We start from the raw sequence: 23,410 nt of genomic DNA on the forward strand, positions 1-23,410 counted from the left end.
ATGAACAGCAAGTCTTTTATCTGTTTGAATACTTGGCATAATTGAGCTGCTATAATAATGACATTCATGGCCTGTTTGCGTATGGTTGATAACGAGCCACGCCCGAACTTTAAACAGAATTGTGGGTGGCTTAGGGCGGACTTTTCTGCAAAGAAGCTGAAGAACAAGGTCTACTAAAGATAAAGCGTCTTTTTTTCAACAGAGCGATGTCTGTTAACCTCCTCCACCGCCTTATAACGGGTTAGTTGACACTTTGTAAGAAAAAGAATTCAAAAATTGATGATCTAAAATTTTAAGTATGAGTTCAATCAATTTTTTGTTTCCCCTCTAGTGGCTCTGCTGGTTATCAGCTTGTTCTTTCACACTGCTGAGTGTGAAGGCAAAATTAATGGATTCATCAGTTTTGGTGTAACAGAATTAGTTGCTGATGAAGACAGCAATAGTGGATTCACTACAGTATCCATTCCATTTGTCAGGGAGATTGGAAATCAAGGCAATGTGCTAGCCACTTATGAAGTGAGTTGATATAATTGCATTGCTAAATAGTCAGAACCTCAGCTATGAAAGCAGATCTATAAATTCTAGTGTAAATCCAGTAGGAAGAGGTCATAATTAATAGTGATTAAGGAGTAACGAGGCCATGTAGATATCTTTAGATGAATGCTAATAAGCTATAAACTAGTATAAACCCTATAATAGTACTAATAAATGCCTTGTGCTGATTCATGCTCTGCAAAAAATACTAAATAAAATTAATCAGTTCAGATTGAATGCATACTTCGCTGCAGAACTGTTTTTACAAGCCATGCCTTTTACAAGACTCCATCCCCTTTAATATAATGCTTAAAGGGGGCTGGAGCACATGATGGTCACTAGTTTCAGTGTCCTCCCTGGAAAACAAAAACAAGATCCTGTTTAATATTCATAAACTGTGATTTATTAATAATGCTATGAATAATAAGTGTCATAATGAATTGACTTTTCTCTTTTCTCTCTTCTCTCCACAATTAGGTGATTAATTCTTCTGCTTCAGCTCAGTTCCTTTCATTGTCCAACAGTGTTAATTTTAATGGTGGGCAGACGGAAGCCAATGGTTTTCTTGTACTCATCAATGATGCAGTGCCTGAAGTCAATCAGACATATATAGTTGATATAATCGATGCTAGGTTTGGAGCAGAGGTGGGACCAACTGATCGCCTTTACCTTACAGTTAGAGCTAGTGATGATCCTTTTGGAAGGATACAATTTGAATCTGTAAGTACTAGTGTTGTTTTTATATCACATTCTGCACTTTTAGTTAGTTATAGTTAGTTATGACATTTCTGAATTACTTTTAGTTAGTTATAGTTAGTTCCGAAATTTCTAAATTACTTTTAGTTAGTTATAGTTAGTTATGACATTTCTAGATTACTTTTAGTTAGTTATAGTTAGTTACAACACTTCTGAATTGCTTTTAGTTAGTTATAGTTAGTTTTTAAAATCTGTGAATTGTTTTAGTTAGTTATAGTTAGTTCTGTGTTTTACAATGTCTTTTAGTTAGTTATAGTTAGTTAACTAAAAGTAAATATGCCTAACTAAAAGTGGTTTTAGTTTTAGTTATAGTTAACTAAAACAACACTAGTAACTACCATAGACGCAAATGTAAACAGCTGTTGTATATTATGTGCATGAAAAATTAATTAGTTACAGATGTTTAATCATTATTATTATTATTATCTAGTCATCACTGGTCAGGAGTGCTATAGAGCCACTGTCTGGTAGCACTAGCACTGTATCATATGATGTTATAAGAGGACCTGGACTACATGGACAAGTTTCTATTAATTATGAGGTATGATCAAGGAAAAAATATCATTGCTAATGTTTACATTATTTTTATTGTTGTATTTAGGTGACTGGTGGTCCAAACTCTGCATCTCTTGATGTCTCACTTGGTCAAGGTCAACTCATATTTGAAGATGGGCAGAATGCAAGCAATTTCACACTCTCCATCCTTCCAGATAACATACCAGAGAACAATGAGACCTTTACTGTACGTCTTTATAATCCAGGGGGAGGTGCTGTAGTAGCGGATAATGACAACGAAGCACAGTTGATCATCATTAGCAATGACACTCCTCTGAGGTTCGCATCCTCAAGCATTGAAGTATCAGAGAATGTTGGAACGGCACAGCTTACAGTGTACAGAGGGGACATAGGAGGAGTATCCATTGGGCCATTAGATCAAGTAACAACTGTACAGTATAGCACATTACCCACTGGTACTGCTATTGCTGGACTGGACTATACCTATACAACAGGGACACTTACTTTTCCCTCTGGATCAACTAGTGCTACAATTGGTATCCCAATCATTAACGACACAGTCCCTGAAGGAGATGAAACCTTTACTGTTGCTCTTAGTAACCCATCAGATGATGCCGTGCTTCATACACCAATAAATGTGACTGTTATTATTGATATTAATGATAATGCAGGCGGTGTTGTTAGATTCCAGTCTATTGCTCCTCAAACAATATCAGAAGACAATCAAACGAATGCTACCTTTATAATACAAAGAGATGTCAGTACACTTGGATCGTTAACGATATCTTACTCCATTAAAGACTCCAACAATCAGCTAGCATCATCTGATTTTGATCCAGCCTCTGGACAGATAACAATACCAAATGGAGTGGACATGTCTCAATTGGTCATTAGAGCTATTGATGACACACTCCCTGAAGAAGCTGAATCATTTACTGTGTCTATTGATGGGGTCCAGTCTGGAGAAGGTCAACTGAACACTAATGAGACACTAAGAGTTGCTTTATTGCACGTGTCTGACAGTGATGATGTGTATGGGATTATTGGAACCAGTGGTACAGGAAGTATTGCTGTTAACTCTGTAAGTCTTTTTAACATTACTATGAATATTAAAGATTAAAACTAGCAGTTTAAAAGCATATATATTACTTACATGCACGTGCATATTTTATTATTTTCTTTCTTATACTGTAGGATGGCAACAGAGTCATGTCATTCACACTGACACGGAGCCAAGGGACTACTGGTGAAGTAGTTGTTGTGTATAGTATACTATACCTACCTCCTGGTGTCACTGACCCATCGAGTGGCATGAGTGGAGTAGCTGCAGCTGCTACTAGTACGGCTACATTTCCCAATGGGCACTCAACAGTCAATGCCAAATTGAATTTACTCACTACCGGAATGCTAGAGGAAGCGGCTTTAGTATACATCCAACTAGTCTCTGCTGAATTATCTGATGCAGGTTAGAACTTTTACTTAAATAGCACTAGAAATACTTATGTGTTTATCTTAATGTCTATTTAGGATCCTTGTTGACTGAGCCATCCTCTCCACGTATCAGTACCACTTCCTTTACTGTTAATGCCAGCGTGCCGCTAGCAGCTGCTAATGGACACATTAGTTTTGCACCATCCTCATTGATGGCATCAGTCTCTGAACCTGATAATGGCTTTAGTTTAGTATCACTGACGATACAGAGGAATGGAGAGTACGGGGATGCACTTGTTACATGGACAGCATCAGCTTCAAGTGGCTCATCATTCACTACTAGTGATATTGGGATCAATGCTGCTCAGGTTCTAATACCCAATGGTTAGTAGAGTAATAGTTACTTTTATTGTTTATTGTTTTTTGTCGTTTATTATTAGGAGCCAGTTCTGCTAGTTTCTCTATTAGTATTGTTGCTGATGATGTTCCTGAACTAGACGAATCATTTAATGTCAAATTATTATCAGTTGCTCAAGTTGGTCAGAATATAGCAACTACTAATGTAAGTCTTTAACATAATGATAATAACAATACCATTTATTTATTTATTATTATTATTACTGTTAGATTACTGCTGTTGTCACAATATTGGAAAATGATGAACCGGGAGGTACTTTCTCTATTGCTTCAACTTCTGAAGGACCTTTTTATATTGAGGTATAGTTGCTTTAACCATAGATTTAAAAGTATAATATTTTAGCATTTTCTTTATATCATGCATGTACCTCACTCATTGATTTATCTTCTCTTATAGGAGAGTCCATTAGATTCATTATCAATACAAATACAAAGAAATGGAGGTGATCTTACTACTGAGCAAGTACTATACCGTATTGTTCCCTCAGGTAATTCATCTCAACCAATCAACAGTAGATGCATGATATTTAACACATTTTTATTTTTATTTTTTAAATATTAGGTTCCGATGATTTTATTGGCTCTAGTGGTCTAGTGACATTTTCTCCTTCCAATCGCTCAATGACAGTATCTATAGGTCCTTCTCTTGATGACATACCTGAGATCAACGAGACGTTCACATTTGAGATATATTCCACCAAAGACATTATCAGGCCACCATATAACGCCTCTATTACCATACTTGCTAATGACGACTGGAACGGAGTCTTTAACTTCAGTAGCTCATCAATCTCATCAACTATAGGTACAGCCATCACTGCATCTATTACTATCAGTAGTAATGCCACATATATACATACAGCATTAGTGTATTATAGTCTGTATTTGCTCTTGTAATGGCAGATGTACTTGTACATTTAAAAAGTTTCCTGTTATTATTTTGTGTCACTTTTTATGTACATGTATGATTATAGATGAGCCAGCTAATCCTGGTTCCAGTGATCCTTCTCTGGTATCTACTGCTAATCTAACGGTAATACGTAATGTTGCATCATTTGGTGATGCTACAGTGCATTGGGAAGCAGCAAATCTCAATACTATTGATATAGAACCAACTAGCGGATCCGTATCATTCAGCGATGGAGTCTCAGAGGCTGTCTTTCAAGTATCTGCTCAGGCTGATAATGTGAGTCTATAAGGAGGTGTCTATTTTGTTTAAGTAGGTGTGTTTTATAGATCACTGAGTTTGATATCAGTCACATGATTCGGTTGGTTTCAGTCTCTGGTGGTGGGCGGCTTGATGACTCAGGGACTGTTGCTACAGTTACAGTGAGACAGAGCGATGATCCAGTCAGTATCTCGAGTAATGATTTAGTTAAAAGTGGAGAAGAAGGAGACGTGATTAGTATTAATGTTACAAGAGGAGGGAGAGCTAATGGTAAGGAGAAAGACAAGAGCACAACAAAATAATTTTTAAATATATCGTTCACGAGTTAATGTATGTTGTTCCTAATAGGGGTTGCTGTGGTTAGTTTTTCTGTGATATATACCAGTACTTCTTCATCAGATGTTAGCATTGATCCAGCCACTAGTATGATAACACTGATGGATGGTGATAGATCAGGGATCATTAGTATTACTCTACTGGACGATGCTGTACCTGAACTTATGGAACAACTTCAAATAAGACTAACATCTGTAACAGGTTAGGCATCATGACATGTACTTTGTATGAATTGTGACTAAAAATCTGCTAATATAATATTACTATTATAATGATTGCAAGCTAGTATTAATGCTTTGTTTTGTATATATTATTGTAGGTGATGCTGTTATTGCTTCAGCTAATACACTATCAACTATTAGTATAAATGAGTCTGATGATCCTAATGGGTTGTTCCAGTTCAATGCTAACAGTCTCAGCAATACAGTCACCGAAGGAAGCAGTGTTGATTTGACGTGAGCCATTAGATATTATATGTATCATATTTTTATTCTTTTATTCCTTTTCACACAGTATTGAGAGGTTAAAGGGTACCTTTGGTAATGTGACAGTATTCTGGAGAGCTCTGTACAATAGCAATGGAGTATTGACACCAGTACCTCCTCTAACTGATATTAGTGTCACCTCTGACAGTGTAATGTTTAGAGAAGGACAGACTACAGCTAGCATCACTATAACAATACTTAATGATGATATACCAGAACTAACAGAGGATTATACAATAGAAATTACCAATGCCACTACTGAATTAGCAGTAGTTAGTATTGATAATGAGACTGCTAGTATAACAGTACCTGAGAATGACTATCCTTACGGAGTGTTCCAGCTGGATAGTCCTGGTGCATTGTGGCTTGGTGAGGATATACCTGATGCAGATACTAGTAATGGTACCGGTGTCTTTAATGTTAGCAGGACTGCTGGTACCTTTAATGATATACAAGTAAGTTGTATGTACATGTAATGCTGCTTTTCACATAAAATGTAGTTTGATTCTATTCTTAATGTAAACTATATGATTCTGAATTGTTATTATTTCTTATTATCATTAGGTGGTGTGGGAAGTTAGGCCGATCCCTGCTCCCTCTCTCCCCACGTCTTTCACTGATCTACTTCTAGTTGGTTCCCGTGGATCCGGAGTCTCCATAGCAACACCACGCCCATCAACAGGCACCACAGCCCTATCATTCACTGGTGGTTCCTCCTCACTAGTGACAGTTCCATCAGCCCTCACTCCACATGTTGCTAATAATATGAGTATTAGTGTCTGGTTTATATTCAATGGGTCGGTCAATGGTGTGTTGGTAGGATCAGCTAATGGCAATACTGTGTACTATGGGTTGGCTCTTGTGTCTGATACTAATCAGTACATTGTTAGGCTCCTCTATCTTCCATCTACACTGAATGTAAGCTAATTGATGCCTCTATGCATGTACTGAATGCAAAATACTTGTACATCATTTATTTATAATACTTTTATATTATTCATTCATAATACTTGTGCATTATTTATTTATAATATTTATATTTTTTTGTAGTCCGGTTCTGAGACTGTTGAAGTTTCTGTCCCAAGCTCTTCATTACCAATGAATGAGTGGCATTTACTAGTGTTGAGTGTGTCTGGTACTAGTGCTAGCTTCTATATCGATGGGACACTCATCAACACTCGTACACTCTCAGCAGGATTATCCACTGCCTCTAGTGATGGTGTAGTTACTGCTGGGGGGCTCACTGGCTCACAGTATTTCGTGGGTAACTTGCAAGATGTGAGGATCTATGAAACTTCCCTTGATCAACAGTATGTACTGTGATATATGTATAATGGACATTGCGTTACTTCTTTCCCTTTTTATTTCTCTCCTTGTTTTAATCCTTATTCTTTTCTTCAGGCAAGTCTCAGATATATATTCTAACCCAGCAGCCGATCACTTCCAGTACATATCTGGTGTCGTTACAGTGCATGATAGACAGGATCGTAATACTTTCAGTGTACAGACTAAAGATGATAGCATACCTGAGCCAACTACCAACTTTACACTTAGTCTCATTGCAGTTAGTGGAGAAGCACAACTATCAACTACTAATCTTGCAACAACAATCACTGGTAGGTACAGCACAATGTGTATCAGTAATATCATTGCTTCCTTTTATGTACATGTACATACAATTGTGACTATAGTATTTGTTATTATTATATGCTCTTTTTCCTTTATTATAGTTTTAAAGAGTGACTACAGTAATGGTCTATTTGGTCTCTCATCTCTCACTCCGTTCAATAATGTTGAAGGAGCTACTGCTGATATCATTGTCACTCGCTCTAGGAGCAGTATTGGTACTGTCACTGTTGCATGGGAGATACGTAATCTTGCTGATGGTTCTCTGGCTGATGATGATTTTGAGGAGTCTTCTGGAACAATTGTGTTCAGCAGTGGAATAAATGAATCTGTGAGTAATAATAAATATTAAATATTTTATCTCTCTCTCTCTTTTTTTAGTATTTCACAGTTCAGTCTACCAATGAGAGTGTCCCTGAGCTAGATGAATCATTTTCAATATCCCTAACAGCAGCTACAGTTGATGACACATACCCTAGTTCCACACCAACCAGTGGCGCCTCACTCTCTCCAAACACTACGGTCAATGTGACCATTCTCTCTAATGATTATCCTTATGGTGTGTTCCAGTTTGAGGCATCTCCTCCACCAGTGGCTGGCGTCATACCATCAGCTGATGCAGTAGTTACTACAGCCATTACCGAAGAGATAGGCTCAGTGGTGGTGTATATCGTTAGAGCTCAAGGTACAGTTGGTACTGCTCGAGTGGATTACACTACTAATGATGGGACGGCTCTCAGTGGAGGCGTGTCACCTGATTATGTACCCACTGGCGGTACTTTGATGTTTGCTGATGGTGAGAGGATAAAAAACATCTCCATTGCTATTACTAATGATCAAACTCCTGAGCTGGCCAAGTACTTTTATGTTAACTTGAGCAATCCTATTGGAAATAATGGTACTATTGATTAATATATTGTACATATACATATTAATGTATCCCTTTTTCTGTAGATGGTACTCCTATTCTTGGTACTGGTAGTGATATAGTTATCACCATTAGTCCTAGTGATGACGCTTATGGCGTCTTTAGTTTCAATGATGAGTCGCTATCACAAATTGTGAGTGAGGACCAATCAGGGAGTACACTAGTCTCTTATGTTGTGGAACGCGGGAATAAAGGAAGGCTTGGTACTGTTACTGTCTACTGGGAGGTTGTTAATGGAGGGAATGATGTCAGCCAGTCTAACGGTAGTGTGGTCTTTGGGCCTGGTGTACCCACTTCTGTATTCTTCTTCACCATTACTAATGATATGGTAAGAGAGAAAGTTGATTTAAAATTATTTATTTATTTTCACTCATTAATTGCAGAACCCTGAGCTACATGAGAACTTTACAGTGAGGCTAGTCAGAGTTAGTGATGGTCGTATAAGTGATACAGGGAATGCTGTAGCTATTCTTACAATAAGAGCTAGCGATAGACCATATGGAGTGTTCACATTCTCACCATCTTTCAGCCCACTATCAATCACTGAGGATGCTGGAACTATCAATGTCATAATATTGAGAGAATTTGGTATGGAAGGAACTGTCGAGGTCTACTATACCAATTTGAATGACTCCACTGAAGAAGGGTAAGGCATTATAATAGTCATAAAAATTGAGATTGATTTTGGAGTCATTTTTTGAAAAAAAACTATTGGCTATAGTACAGTGCAAAAAAACTTAAATGTTCAAAACTCAAAGAATATTTGTTGGAATCAACTCAAACTTTCTACATAGCATAAGGACATCAATATGTATCAGAAAATGTAATAAAAATTTGGCATGATTTTTGAGCCATTTTTTGAAAAAAACCATGGGCTATAGCCTTGGGTATTTTTTGAAAATTGGCCATTTTAAAAAAGTGCTCGTAACTCAAAAAATATTTGTCGGAATTAGCTTAAATTTTCTACATAGCATAAGGACATCAATATGTATCAGAAAATGTAATAAAAATTTGGCATAGTTTTTGAGCCAATTTTTGAAAAAAACCATGGGCTATAGCCTTGGGTATTTTTTAAAAATTGGCCGTTTTTAAAAAGTGCTCATAACTCGAAAAATATTTGTCGGAATCAGCTCAAACTTCCTACATAGCATAAGGACATCAATATGCATCAAAAAATGTAATAAAAATTTGGCATGATTTTTGAGCCATTTTTTGAAAAAAACCATGGGCTATAGCCTTGGGTATTTTTTGAAAATTGGCCATTTTAAAAAAGTGCTCGTAACTCAAAAAATATTTGTCGGAATTAGCTTAAATTTTCTACATAGCATAAGGACATCAATATGTATCAGAAAATGTAATAAAAATTTGGCATAGTTTTTGAGCCAATTTTTGAAAAAAACCATGGGCTATAGCCTTGGGTATTTTTTAAAAATTGGCCGTTTTTAAAAAGTGCTCATAACTCGAAAAATATTTGTCGGAATCAGCTCAAACTTCCTACATAGCATAAGGACATCAATATGCATCAAAAAATGTAATAAAAATTTGGCATGATTTTTGAGCCATTTTTTGAAAAAAACCATGGGCTATAGCCTTGGGTATTTTTTAAAAATTGGCCGTTTTAAAAAAATGCACATAACTAAAAAAATATTTGTCGGAATCAGCTCAAACTTTCTACATAGCATAAGAACATCAATATGTATCAGAAAATGTAATAAAAATTTGGCATGATTTTTGAACCATTTTTTGAAAAAAACCATGGGCTATAGCCTTGGGTATTTTTTGAAAATTGGCCGTTTTTAAAAAGTGCTCATAACTCAAGAAATATTTGTCGGAATCAGCTCAAATTTTCTACATAGCATAAGGACATCAATATGTATCAGAAAATGTAATAAAAATTTGGCATGATTTTTGAGCCATTTTTTGAAAAAAACCATGGGCTATAGCCTTGGGTATTTTTTAAAAATTGGCCGTTTTTAAAAAGTGCTTATAACTCGAAAAATATTTGTCGGAATCAGCTCAAACTTCCTACATAGCATAAGGACATCAATATGCATCAAAAAATGTAATAAAAATTTGGCATGATTTTTGAACCATTTTTTGAAAAAAACCATGGGCTATAGCCTTGGGTATTTTTTAAAAATTGGCCGTTTTTAAAAAGTGCTTATAACTCGAAAAATATTTGTCGGAATCAGCTCAAACTTCCTACATAGCATAAGGACATCAATATGCATCAAAAAATGTAATAAAAATTTGGCATGATTTTTGAACCATTTTTTGAAAAAAAAGCCTATTCTTTCACCTTGACCTTGATATAATTATACTCACATTTTTTATACATTATATAGTTATGCTATTGCTGGGTTTGATTATACTCCAGTTTCAGGGAGTGTCGTGTTCACTCCTAATCAAACAATGGCTAGTTTCAGTGTTAGTATCATTGATGATACTCTACCAGAAATACCAGAAACATTCTACATTATACTAGTCAATGCTACACTGCTTGATGATGATGGGATTCACTTAGGAACTGATGGTAGGTGGAAAATCATATCTTATTATATTTATGATAATAATACCGGTATTTAACCTGTACAACAATCTTATTCCTTTTCTAGCTCTTCCACTGATATCCAGTGCTAATGCAAGTATTCTGATAGAGGAGAATGATAATCCAAGGGGTATCTTCAGCTTCACTTCGTCATCATTCACTGCAGAAGAAGGAACCACTGACTCTATCACTGTTACGAGAACTGCAGGAACTTATGGAGAAGTAAGTTACCGTAATAACAAAAGATGTATATAATATGCTTATTTCTTTGTAAAGGTTACAATATCATGGTTTATTACACTGATCAATGCATCCTCATCAGATGTTAATGCAGTACAAGGGACTGATACCATACCTGATGGTGTTAGTCTAGCTCCACTCAGTATCACCGTAATTGATGATGCTTTGCCCGAGTTCACTGAGTCATTTTTTGTAGCACTGACAACAATAAGTGGTGGAGCTGACCTTGGTTTACCAATATTAGCAACTGTTACCATACCCACCAGTGATGATCCTTATGGTGCCTTTGGTTAGTCATTAACATAGAATACGCATGCACATGTACTTGTACTTTATATATTTTTGCTGAATTAGTCTATAGATAAATTTGTGATTATATTTTCTATATTTTATGTTTAGTATTTGCTGAGTCTAGTCGATCAGTGTCAGTTCCTGAGCCTGATTCAGGTATGAGTAGTATCACTATTAATGTCACTAGAGAAGGAGGAACGCTTGGTCTTGCTTTTGTTGATTACAACATCACGTCAGCCTCAGGTTAGTCAGACCCTCCATTGAACAGATTAGTTAGTGCATATACTCTTTAAAGGTGAACCAGTATCCAGTGACTTGACGTATGACTCTATCAGTAACCTCTACTTTGCTAATGGAGTTAGGGAGAGATCACTCACTGTTAGAATATTATCAGATGATATCCCTGAAATCACTGAAGTATGCCTATTAACTATAAACTAAAAGATACTATTATATTCACTTAACTTTTTAATCCTCCCCTTTCCTCTAACCCTCTCTCTCTCTCTTTCTCATTACAGGTGTTTTATGTGAACCTATTTGGCGTTACAGGAGGTGGAAGAGTAGGAGCTTTTGGAGTAGCTGAGATCAGAATATTAGCTAATGATAAACCATACGGCTCTGCAGTGTATCTTAGAGACAGTGAAATACTTACAATGGAAAATGATGAGAATGCTACAACCATCAATATACCTGTATATAGAACGTAAGGGCGTGTACATACACTTGTATTGTATTATTACCTTCACTATAAATTACACAATTAGTATGTATTGTCCTTTCCTTTCTTTGTAGTGGAGGATTGTTTGATGATGTTAGTGTAGTATACAGTATAAGATCAGCCACTCCATCATCATTAGACAGATACCAATCACCAAGTACTGGAATATCACCACCTACCAGTGTTTTACTATTACAGTAAGAAAAAGGAGTGAATGAATAAATACATAATAGAAGTGTTTTAAACCATACGGTCATCACTGTAATTATTGTATGCTCTTATTATTTCCAAATAGATCAAGTGATTATGTGACTAGTGATAGATTGAATGAATGTGGTGTGAAATGTGTCGAAGATTACACTGTCTGTCAGTCGTTTGCTTATGATTCATCGACATCACTCTGCCAGCTGTATAGATCAACTGTTGGGGTCTCTGGCAGTGTTACTAGATCTAACACTGTACAATATTATGAAGCTATTCCAGGACAGGTAGGTGTATGTACAGTTACATACAAAGCATTTTTACTTATTATTATTATTTTTCTTTTAGTTGGAGTTATTGGCACGCCATATTGCATCAGCTAGTCAGGATTTTGAATACCTTTTCAACGCTAATGTGACAATACCTGCTGGAAGAAACTCAACACATTCTGACAGCATTGAAGTATCAATAAATTCAGACACTCTACCTGAGCTGAGAGAGAACTTAACAGTGTCACTGATGAGTGTATCAGTGTCTGGTGTGAATGATGACTCACTGTTACCAGTTATTGGCAACTACAGTGATACTATCATTAGCATAGCTGAGAATGATGATCCTTATGGACTATTCAGCATTAGCATTAGTCAACTGAGCACTGTTCAAGTACATGAGCCTTCAGGCACTGGAACCCTGCCTGTTACTCTGACCATAACCAGGAGTGCTGGTACTAATGGACCTGCTAATGTATCACTAATTGTTAACGGAGTGACAGCTACTCTTAATAGTGATTTCTCAAGTAAAGAGAGACATTTTAGTATAGATTAATTTATTTTATTTTTAATACCCATGCAGTTAATCAAACATTAGTCCAATTTGCTGATGGAGAGTCATCAAAGACAGTAGTAGTCCATATACTGGGAGATGCTGAACCAGAAGCTGATGAATCACTTACCATCAGTCTCTCCAATCCAACAGGAGGAGCTAGTATAACCGGAGAAGAACTAACAATAGTTATACTGACTAACGATAATGCAGCTGGTACTGTGAGACTGGCCTCTGACTCAAGAGCAGCTACTATAAGTGAAGGAGGAACTATCAGACTAACTGTTGAGAGGAGTGTGTCTCAATTGGGGCGGCTTTTGGTTAATTGGACTATCACCGGCAGCCTCAATTCTACTAATAACAATAACAACAACAACCAGTTTAATGGTAATTTCACTGGCAATAATGATACGTTTTTTATCAATGGCACTGATATTGGAGGAGCTGGACCAGAGTCGCAGTTTCAAACAGCTTCCAGTTTTATCATTTTCGAAGAAGTAAGAATCAATCACTTTATATTGTATATACATGTATCATAATAAAATATTAAGCTTAACTATTATTGTGTTGTTGGTGCTGCTGTTCTTGCTATTATTATCATTTGTTGTTGTTGTTATTGTTGTTGTTTTTGCTAGGGCGTTACCTCAGTTGATATTGTAACAACTGTTATTGATGATAACATACCTGAAGTACAGGAGCCCTACTACCTAACATTAGTAGCTACACGGATCCTCTCCTCTGGTGTGGGTGAAGCCATACTGGATGCTAATGGAAACGTTGCCATTATAACCATAAGGGCCAGTGATGATCCTTATGGTGTGGTAGAGATACTATCATCCTCACAACCTATTGAGGAAAATGAGTCTGACCAACCAACTGTTACTGTACTGAGGAACTTTGGATCATTAGGTAAAATGAGATGAGGGAAGATATGTGTATAGTAGTAGCATCATAAAATATTGCATTCATTTTTTATAATTTATGATGTACTATACATGTAGGCCGCATTGTGATCACATATCAAGCTGTCTCTTACCAGTTATCTGGTCAAATGTCAGCAACTCCTGGAGATGATTTTGATAACTCTACTATGACAGTAATAATGGAGGAAAATGAAGCATCAGCAACAATCATAATTCCAATAATTAATGTAAGTTTTCAATATTACATAAATGTACAGATACATATTGACACCCTTTATTATGCTTTATAAAGTCTAAGCTTATACTTTCCAAAAAAGCACTGTAGTCAATCAAATATTATATTCTTAATGTAGGATGATATTCCAGAGTTGTCTGAGGTGTTTGCTATTCAGTTGCTATCAGCCTATCTTGAGTCAGACCCATCAGTATCAGTTCCACTCAATCCTAACAGTACACTAGCACTGATCACTATAAACCCCAATGATAATCCTAGTGGAATGTTCCAGTTTACTATGAATGAGTAAGCTATACATGTACTTGTACATGCAATCTTGATGCAATCTTAAGATCTTAATGTAGTTGTTGATTTTCTAAATTTGATGTTGACTATTTTTGATAGATTGACAGTATCAGAAGATGCTGGCATCATTGACATAGAAGTAGTTCGTACAGGTGGATTGTTTGGATCAGTTACTGTAATGTTTCAAACTGTTGGAGACTTAAATGACTTTACTCTCATAAATATGGTTAGTGTTATCATATGACTTGCATGTGATTCATATGCACTTTATTTAGAGCATTGTGTTTGCTGATGGAGTGAGCAGTGAGGTTGCTAAATTGAATATTATTAATGACAATATGCCGGAGTTGGATGAGTCATTTGATGTACAAATATTTAGTGTCAGTAATGAAGGACTAACAGGAGACAACAATTCATGTAAACAATCAAGCACATTATTTGCTCCTTTTTATGAATCTGTCCTCTTCATTTTAGTAACTGTTACTATTAGTGCTAATGATGATCCTAATGGAAGGTTTGGGTTTTCACCCTCTTCTCTCTCAGTGTCAGTTGAGGAAGCTGGAGCTGTAGTTAATGATGACAATAGTATGAGATATTATGAAACAGTCTAGTTCTTACTTAATAATTCTTTGCTATTTATAGTTGCTGAGTTAACTGTTATAAGAGAGGGTGGTACCTTTGGTACTGTTACTGTACCATACATGATTGAAACAGCAGGAGCTAATGACCTCAGTCCTACTACTGGACTGCTAGTATTTCAAGAGCATGAAACTCAACAAGTAACCATATAATTATGAATATCATTCTATAAATATATACTTTATTTTTATTCCTTCTTTCTTTATTTCTCAGGTTATAAGGATAACTGCAGTAGCTGATACAGAGCCTGAAATTGATGAGACCTATTCTATCTTCCTTGAGACACCAATCAGTCCAATTGCAAACGGTAGCAGTCTTATTGATGATGAGTCGGTTGCCATGATAACAATTCCAGCCAATCAGAATCCTTACGGCACATTTGAACTTTATGCACCAAACAGGTTAGAAATGATTCAAGTATTAAAACCAGGTGCTATTAAATTATTCTTATTTTAAAACTAGTCTCTCATCTCTGTCTGTTGAAGAGGATGTTGGTACAGTGAGATTGGAGCTAAGGAGAACCACTCCTTCATTCAATGACATCATAGTTCACATAGCAACACTCAGTGATAGCAGTATGATGACTAATGACACTAATGGAACTATTGACTATACACCTGTGTAAGTGGACATTTATTGCTATGCGAAATCCTTATAGGAAACCCTGATGAGACATTTTAAAATATTTTTTTTATTTTATCTAGTTCTTCTCCTATTGTCTATGGAGCTAATGTTAGTATGATTGAGCTACCACTAGGCATATTGAATGATGATATACCAGAACTGGACGAGACACTTATAGTTCAATTGGTTAATGTGTCTGGAGGTGCTATGGTTGGTGATAATAGAGAAGTAACCATCACTGTCTTGACTAATGATGATGCTTATGGAGCCGTTGGATTTGCAGAGGTAAGAGTCACTACATCATTATTACTATCCATTGATCAAAAAATCTATGTATAAACATACTCTTATTGTATTTTTGACCACATTCAATATTATTATTTCATGTATTTTATCATCTGCCTTTGTTTTTTTAACAGAGTTCTTTATCCGAGATTCTTTCTGAGCCAGAGTTTGGCCAAAGCACAGTTAATCTGGTGGTTGAAAGAACCGGTGGACTCTTGGGTAACATAACAGTTGCATGGTCACTATCTGGGGATCATTCCAGTGGAGAAGTAACACCTGCTAATGGAACTGTAAGGAGTGAGAGATAGAGAATGAGGGAGAGAGAACAAGAGGATGCACAGATGGAGCAGCTAATTTTTTATTATTGATCTTTTTGTTATCATTTTAGTTGACATTTAATGAAGGTCAGGAGTCAGATATGATACAATTGACAGTATCTTCTGATGAGACTCCAGAGATAAGCGAATTGACTAATGTTGTATTGACGTCATTCATTGATAACGGAGTACCTGAGGGTGGGGACCAGACCAAAGGAGCTAGGATTATTGAGTCGAGGTCAACAGCAGTCATTACTGTAACAGCAAATGATAATCCTTTTGGATCAGTCTCATGGGCAGGTGCTGGTATCTCCATTGCTGCTACTGAGAGCAACTCTGGCAGCAATCCTGTAACACTGACCATACTGAGAGTATCAGGGAACCATGGAGACATTGAAGTGACTTACAGGTTAGCATTGTAGCCAGCATAATAATGAAGTTGTGCCACATATGAGTGTCTATTAACTTCTGATTGCCTTTCTATAGAACTACAGTTGATGATTTTGCAATACCTGGTCAAGGAGCAGTAGCTGGTGCTGATTATGCTAATGTGTCAGAAGGACTAGCCACCATTAGGGACAGAGAGACCTCAACCACTATCAACATCCTAATATTACCGGTAAGACTGCTATTTATAGTATCACTGCATGTAATGGTTAATGGCTAAAAATAGATTATCTATTGTTTGATGCCTACTATAATCTCTTTCTATAGGACAATATTCCAGAGATTGAAGAAACATTTGCAGTAGAGCTTGTTAGCGTTCGACTGCTCAACGACTCACTTGCTGTGGGGGCTCCACCTAACTCTCCTAATATCCAGCAGCCTGCAGTTGCAAGAGTATCAATAGCAGAGAACGATTTTCCTCAAGGACTTATGAATATTGACCCTGGACCAGTAAGAGAAATGAGTGCGTGTGAATAAGAAATTATACTTTTAGCTTGAGGATAGAAAATACAATTAAAATACCAACAAATATTTATTCCTTTTTATTATTAATGTTTATCATTACAAATTTTAATGTATTCAAATATTGACCATAGACCATTGATTTCTACTTCTCTGCTCTCTTCATTTATAGTTTACTGTCAGTGAGTCAGTTGATACTACATGCATACCAGTGTACAGATCTGGTGGTATGTTCAGTACTGTTGGTGCTTCCTATTCATTTACTGATGGATCGGCCACTGGTGGTAGTGACTTTGATAATACTGAAGGAACAATTTCAATAGGACCACAAGTATCACAAGGCTGTTTAAATGTTACCATAACCAATGATAACACTCCTGAAAGTGAAGAGGTAAGCAGTATACATGTACATGTCTGGTAATTTACAACTGTGTTTGTAGTCTTTCACTGTAACACTGTTCAATCCAACTGGCGGCGTTACACTTGGTGAAAATTTAACTTCAACCATCATTATAAGCAAGAATGATGATGTTAATGGAGTGTTTTCGTTCTCTTCCGGCAGTCTTGTGGTAAGTTACAATATTGCATCATTGGACATAACTTTACCTTTATTTCTTTCTTTCTTTAGATGCTTCTCCCAGAAGGCACTTCAGGTACATTTACAATAGATAGAGCAGCTGGTTCAGTTGGTGAGAACATTGTGTATTGGTCTCTTAGCTCTAGTGGTAGTGATGACATGAATCAAACAAATGGCAGTGTTGTATTTACTGATGTAAGCCTACAATATGTCTGTATGTAATTATGATATATTATGATTATTTAGAGTCAGACATCAGGTACTTTTGAATTGCAAGCTCTAGAAGACGGAGTACCTGAGCTATACGAGGTCCATAGCGTTACCCTGACATCAATCGTGGGAGAAGGTCGTCTTTCCCACCCCCTAACAGCCAGCATAGCTATCCCTGCTAATGATAACCCTTCAGGAGTCATTGCATTTGCTGAATATACATATGATACTGTTATAATAGAGGAAGGAGGCAGTGCTACTATTAGTGTATTGAGGACCGCTGGGTTGTTTGGTAGTGTCAGTGTCCAATGGCAGATAACACCTTCTGATTCAACTGCTTTTGTACTCACAAGTGGTTCCGTGTTCTTTGGTGATGGAGCTAATGTTGCCAACTTTACTTTATCGGTAATGAGAGAGAAAGAGAGGAGAACAAAGAAGAGAGATTGGGGTCATTATGAGCTATCATCATCATGTTATAATTTAAAATGATTACAAATAGTAATTATTTATGTACACATATCTTATTTTATAGACAATACAAGACACTAGTCCTGAGGTTGCTAAAATATTCACACTATCATTAGTAGCTGCTGGCGATGCTGACATTAACAGTAGCTCTTCCGATATCAACATAATAATACCATCCAGTGACAATGTTCACGGATCAATTGGTTTCTCACCTTTAACAGTCTCTACTAGTGAGAGTGTTGATAGCATTGACATCACTGTACTGAGGAGTGGGGGACTGGAAGGTGATCTGTTGATTAATTTCACTGTTAGCGATATTCAGGCAGTCTCTCCCGATGACTATCAGATTAATGCAACATGTAAGCTCTCATTCATCATTAGTTTTGAATATTATTTTTATTCTCTCATACATTCCTAGATGTGATGATACCAGATGGTTCTAATACCGCCATCATAACAGCAGCAATAGTAGATGACTCTGAGCCGGAGATTGATGAGTCATTCTCAGTCACGCTAACAGCAGTCACTCTACTCAATTATAATAATGGAGGAAGGGATTTCACGTATCCTGGTGATGACTCTCTCATCGATTCCCTCCCTACTATCTCCGATTCCTCTGACACATTTCAAGCTACCATAGCAGCAAATGATGACGCATTTGGTGTCATCAGTTTAACAACCAATTCCTATCAAGTGGAAGAGGGTACTACGCTACTTGTCAATGTAGAAAGATCAGGAGGAACCTTTGGAACTCTCAGCTTGCAGTTCACCGTACAATCAGTGTCTGCCCTTGGTAATGGGATTGACTACTCTGCCCCTACTTCTCCAATAAATATACTACCAGGACAGGCATTGCTACAACTAACTATACCCATCATTGATGATATTAACCCAGAGCTTCAAGAATCCTTCACCGTTACTATTGACAGTGTTGAAGGAGGTGCTAGTCTTGGTACCATAAGGACAGCAACAGTCATTATACTTCCCAGTGACAATCCTAACGGGCGAGTGAGGTTCACTGATAGTGATATTAGTGGACGTGTTGTTGCTAATCCAGTGAATAGTCCTAGTGATGTTATGCTTGAAGTATTGAGACTGGATGGTAGCATTGGCAGTATTGATGTAAGTTGTTAGAACTCAATATGTACAAAGAGCTCTGTAGTGTAATGGTGATTTATGTATAGATCATTATTATAATGTATTTATTATCCTGTAGGTGACATGGGAAGTGACTGGGCCTAGTCCTGGCTTTGAGCGTGATGATATACTCCAGTCAACATTACAAGGTGTACTAACGTTTGGCGATCAACAAACGTAAGCTCATGATGATAATAATAATAATAATAATAATGATAATAATGATAATAATAATATAATTTACTATTGACACAGGAATAACTTCATTACTGTTACTGTATTGACAAACAATGGTCCTGAACCAGAAGAAAACTTTACCATTACACTGACTGCTGCTACTAAAGGAGTGGCTATTGATGAAGATGGGCAGACTGCACTTCTAACTGTACGTCATAAATACAAGAGAGAATGTGGACATAACAAATACCTTTATTTATGATTATACTCTTTAGGTATCACAAAAAGGAATACCTTTTGGTGTCATTGGGTTCTATGGAACATCATTATCAACTAGTAACACACCCGAAGGAGTTAATCTCACACTACCACTAGTCAGGGAACAAGGAACGTTTGGCACATCTGAGGTCAGTGGAAATAAAAAGAGAAAAAAGACATGAGAAAATGAGTGATAATTTTATTATATTTTAATATGCATGTATTATTATTATTATTAGGTTTTCTTTGTTGTGAGTGGCCCATCACCATTACTTGACTTGTCTCCAGTAACTGGTTCAGTTGTTTTTGAAGAAGGAGACGTATATGTGCCTATTGATATATTTATAATATCTGACAATATACCAGAACTACTGGAGACATATACAGTAACACTCACAGGCATCAATGGAAGAGCTGTGCTTAATTCCAACACTCTCACTTCAACCTTTAACATAATGTAAGAGAAAGAACACTGTCCATCATAATATATGTACATGTACCTTATTTTTATTTTCTATTATCTTCAATTAAGAGTACATCACTAGTACATTTTAGTGTACATACAAGCTATCATTTATTTTACTTTTTTTTCTCTTTTTCCTGACAGAGCTAATGATTCTCCATACGGTACTTTTGGTATAACTGATCTCTCGCTCCAACTGGCTTATGCTGGTCAGGATATGATACGTAGACTCAGTTTCACGATATCACGTCAGTTTGGACTACAAGGATCAGTTGATGTTACTGTTGGAATCACTTATACTGAGGTAAGTGGGTATACTGTATATATAATGCTTAAATCTACTTAAATGATGTAATTTTAGGAGCCTAATGCTGGATACTTCCCAAGTAGTATATCCCGTAGTTTCATTAATGGGCAAGACTCGGTAAGTCATGTGACTATCATGTGATATTAAGTTCATGAATAATTCATAGATATCTGTTACTATCGACTCCACTGCCACTGCATTCCTAGCTGCTGGTAGCATTCTCAATGTGTCTGTAGCCACTGTTACACTAACCAGTCAAGCAGGTTTGTAAAGCTAGTTTTAATGATGAAAACTATTATTCCTCCTCATGTAAAGGTGATAGTGATGTATTGCCAGAGATTTCATCATTCACTGGTATCATACTCCACAATATATCAGAGAATGTTTCTAATCCATCAGTTGGTTTTGCACTTGATGATGTTAATGCTACAGTCATTGATGGTAAGCATCTATTCTTGCAATTTTAATATCTTTAACTTTTTGCATTTTATTTCTTTTATCTTTAGGTCAAGTATCTAATAATGTTCCTATTACAATACAGAGGCATGGTTTGGTTGGTAATATACAGGTAACATGGGGCACTGGCCTATTGATAGAAGGAACAACCAATGGATCACTCACTCCAGCCACTGGCTCATTCATAATGTCAGCTGATACTTCACAAGTCACCGTTAATTTCACAGTAAGATGATACTAAATAATCTTTATTTTTATTTATTTATTTATTTATTTATTTGTTTGTTTATTTATTTTAGGCCATACCTACTGACCCACCTACACAATCAGAAGTGTTTGCCATTCGTCTTGCTGTAGAAACTCGTTCCCCTCCTTTTGTAGCTAGAGTGAGAACTGGAGCTGACGTCTCCATCATAGAACCATGGGGAGTGATAAAACTAACGTATGATAGCTATTCAGCACTTGAGGGACAAATAGTAAGAAGAGCATGATGATTAGAGATATATGTAGCAATTATAATTATTTTTAATTTTGTCATTACATTGCATTGTGTTGCTTATTAGGTGAATGTATCAGTATCAAGACTGTATGGGTCAACTGGTGCTATTGAAGTCTCTGGTATCTCTAAGTCTCCCTCGGTCATACCCAATAATGCACTAGCAGCAGATCCTGTCATTGACTATCCACTAGCTACACTCTCAACCATACTCAATGATAAACAGACCGCAGGGAACATACAGATAATATTACCATTCAATACTCAAGTGAATCCACTTAAAGTCTTTGACTTTTCATTAACTGGACTAAGGACTGTTAATTTTGATGGTAAGAGAAAATATATAGCATCTGAGATAAGAAAGAGAGAGGGGATCAACCATAGCACGACAAAGTTTATAAGGAAATGTAAAAATTACTTTATTCATTTCTATATAGGGCCATTCACTACTCCAAGACTAGCTACACCGATACAAAATGCATCAGTTACCATCATTGATGCACAAGGAGGAGCTGGTGTCTTTGAGTTTGTGTCTTCATCTACTACTATACATGAGGATGGTTCACCATTAGTACAGGCACTCATCAATAGGACCAGTGGCACTGCTGGTAGTGTATCTGTACAACTGAGTATTGTAGAAACAAGAGCTGATGGAACCACACGTAAGTATATGTAACTAGCAATGTCTACATGCAATAAATATATATATGAATGGAGCATTGCATTCTTTACTTGCATTTTGAAATAATTTCATTTATTTAATTTTTTTCCAGCTGCCAATCAAATAGCATCAGCTGCAGAAGGTGACTATGATCTCAGTTCTCTTGCTACAATGGCTACATTTGCTAATGGTGAAACTCTCAAGAGTGTCACTGTACAAGTATTGAATGATAATGTCCCTGAACTGGAGGAATACTTCACTATACTACTCCAGAATCCTCAGGGAGGAAAGGCTATCATTAATCCTGCCAAGGTATGGGCATAATAATAATTATTATTAATTTTACAAATTTTTTTAAATATATAGTCCACATTTGAGGTTGGCATATATGCTAATGATAATCAAGGTGGTGTTTTCTCTATTGTAACTACATCACTCAGTCTTGATGAAGACACTCAACCCGAAGGTATAGTTTTATAATAGCTAAATTATAATATTATTTATTCTTTGCAACTAGGCACTATCACTGTTAGCAGGACTGGAGGATTGTTTGAAAGAATAACAGTGAGTCATATTATCATACATACATGCATTTGATCATCATCATATTAATTTTATAGATTGACTGGCAGACTTATTATTCTGATGGTGGTGTCCATCCTGTTGCTCTTGGTGACCTTTTAGTAAGAGACTCTGGCAATGTGACATTCAGTCCAGGGCAGAGCCTTGCTAACATTACACTAGCTCTATCACCAAACAAAGTAATCACTGCATTACAAATTATAAAATGTCTAATTATCTTCTTTTTCTCTATTTAAGGTCCCTGCTTCAGGAGAGACGTTTAGTTTAAGGATATCTTCTTCAACAGTTGGTATTACATTTGCTGTTAGAGTAGCAACAATCACAGCAGCCCCTAGTCGATTCTCAGTATATCAATTTTCTGTAAACAGCAGGTAAGAAAAAGTG

At 36.5% G+C, this 23,410-nt stretch overlaps 1 protein-coding gene across 1 annotated transcript; it reads left to right on the forward strand.

Annotated features, from left to right (window-relative positions):
* Positions 1 to 4: 4 nt before the first annotated feature.
* On the forward strand, positions 5 to 23,401 carry LOC105316918 (G-protein coupled receptor 98-like). The gene is made up of 70 exons (XM_019993733.1): positions 5 to 240; positions 332 to 516; positions 1,012 to 1,254; positions 1,721 to 1,831; positions 1,892 to 2,887; positions 3,001 to 3,271; positions 3,334 to 3,621; positions 3,678 to 3,799; positions 3,865 to 3,954; positions 4,052 to 4,142; positions 4,217 to 4,459; positions 4,629 to 4,840; positions 4,891 to 5,092; positions 5,171 to 5,359; positions 5,478 to 5,613; positions 5,672 to 6,098; positions 6,208 to 6,561; positions 6,694 to 6,953; positions 7,045 to 7,259; positions 7,374 to 7,600; positions 7,651 to 8,167; positions 8,224 to 8,525; positions 8,581 to 8,843; positions 10,543 to 10,730; positions 10,813 to 10,967; positions 11,022 to 11,274; positions 11,385 to 11,519; positions 11,572 to 11,693; positions 11,795 to 11,979; positions 12,069 to 12,191; positions 12,290 to 12,482; positions 12,544 to 12,991; positions 13,048 to 13,514; positions 13,653 to 13,926; positions 14,019 to 14,167; positions 14,294 to 14,460; positions 14,560 to 14,686; positions 14,736 to 14,877; positions 14,935 to 15,045; positions 15,103 to 15,239; positions 15,313 to 15,500; positions 15,562 to 15,720; positions 15,804 to 16,008; positions 16,143 to 16,298; positions 16,397 to 16,734; positions 16,812 to 16,944; positions 17,040 to 17,222; positions 17,407 to 17,625; positions 17,675 to 17,803; positions 17,863 to 18,006; positions 18,058 to 18,426; positions 18,554 to 18,848; positions 18,908 to 19,611; positions 19,706 to 19,803; positions 19,882 to 20,011; positions 20,079 to 20,210; positions 20,301 to 20,518; positions 20,669 to 20,828; positions 20,886 to 20,948; positions 20,998 to 21,094; positions 21,147 to 21,272; positions 21,338 to 21,513; positions 21,587 to 21,763; positions 21,851 to 22,112; positions 22,221 to 22,445; positions 22,557 to 22,756; positions 22,811 to 22,910; positions 22,962 to 23,008; positions 23,065 to 23,205; positions 23,264 to 23,401. The coding sequence occupies exons 1-70, from the start codon at positions 207 to 209 to the stop codon at positions 23,399 to 23,401; spliced, it is 15,066 nt and encodes a 5,021-aa protein (XP_019849292.1). The 5' UTR covers positions 5 to 206.
* Positions 23,402 to 23,410: the final 9 nt, after the last annotated feature.

This window comes from Amphimedon queenslandica, unplaced genomic scaffold, assembly GCF_000090795.2.
Source record: "Amphimedon queenslandica unplaced genomic scaffold, v1.1 AMPQUscaffold_13489, whole genome shotgun sequence".
Taxonomy (NCBI): Eukaryota; Metazoa; Porifera; class Demospongiae; order Haplosclerida; family Niphatidae; genus Amphimedon; species Amphimedon queenslandica.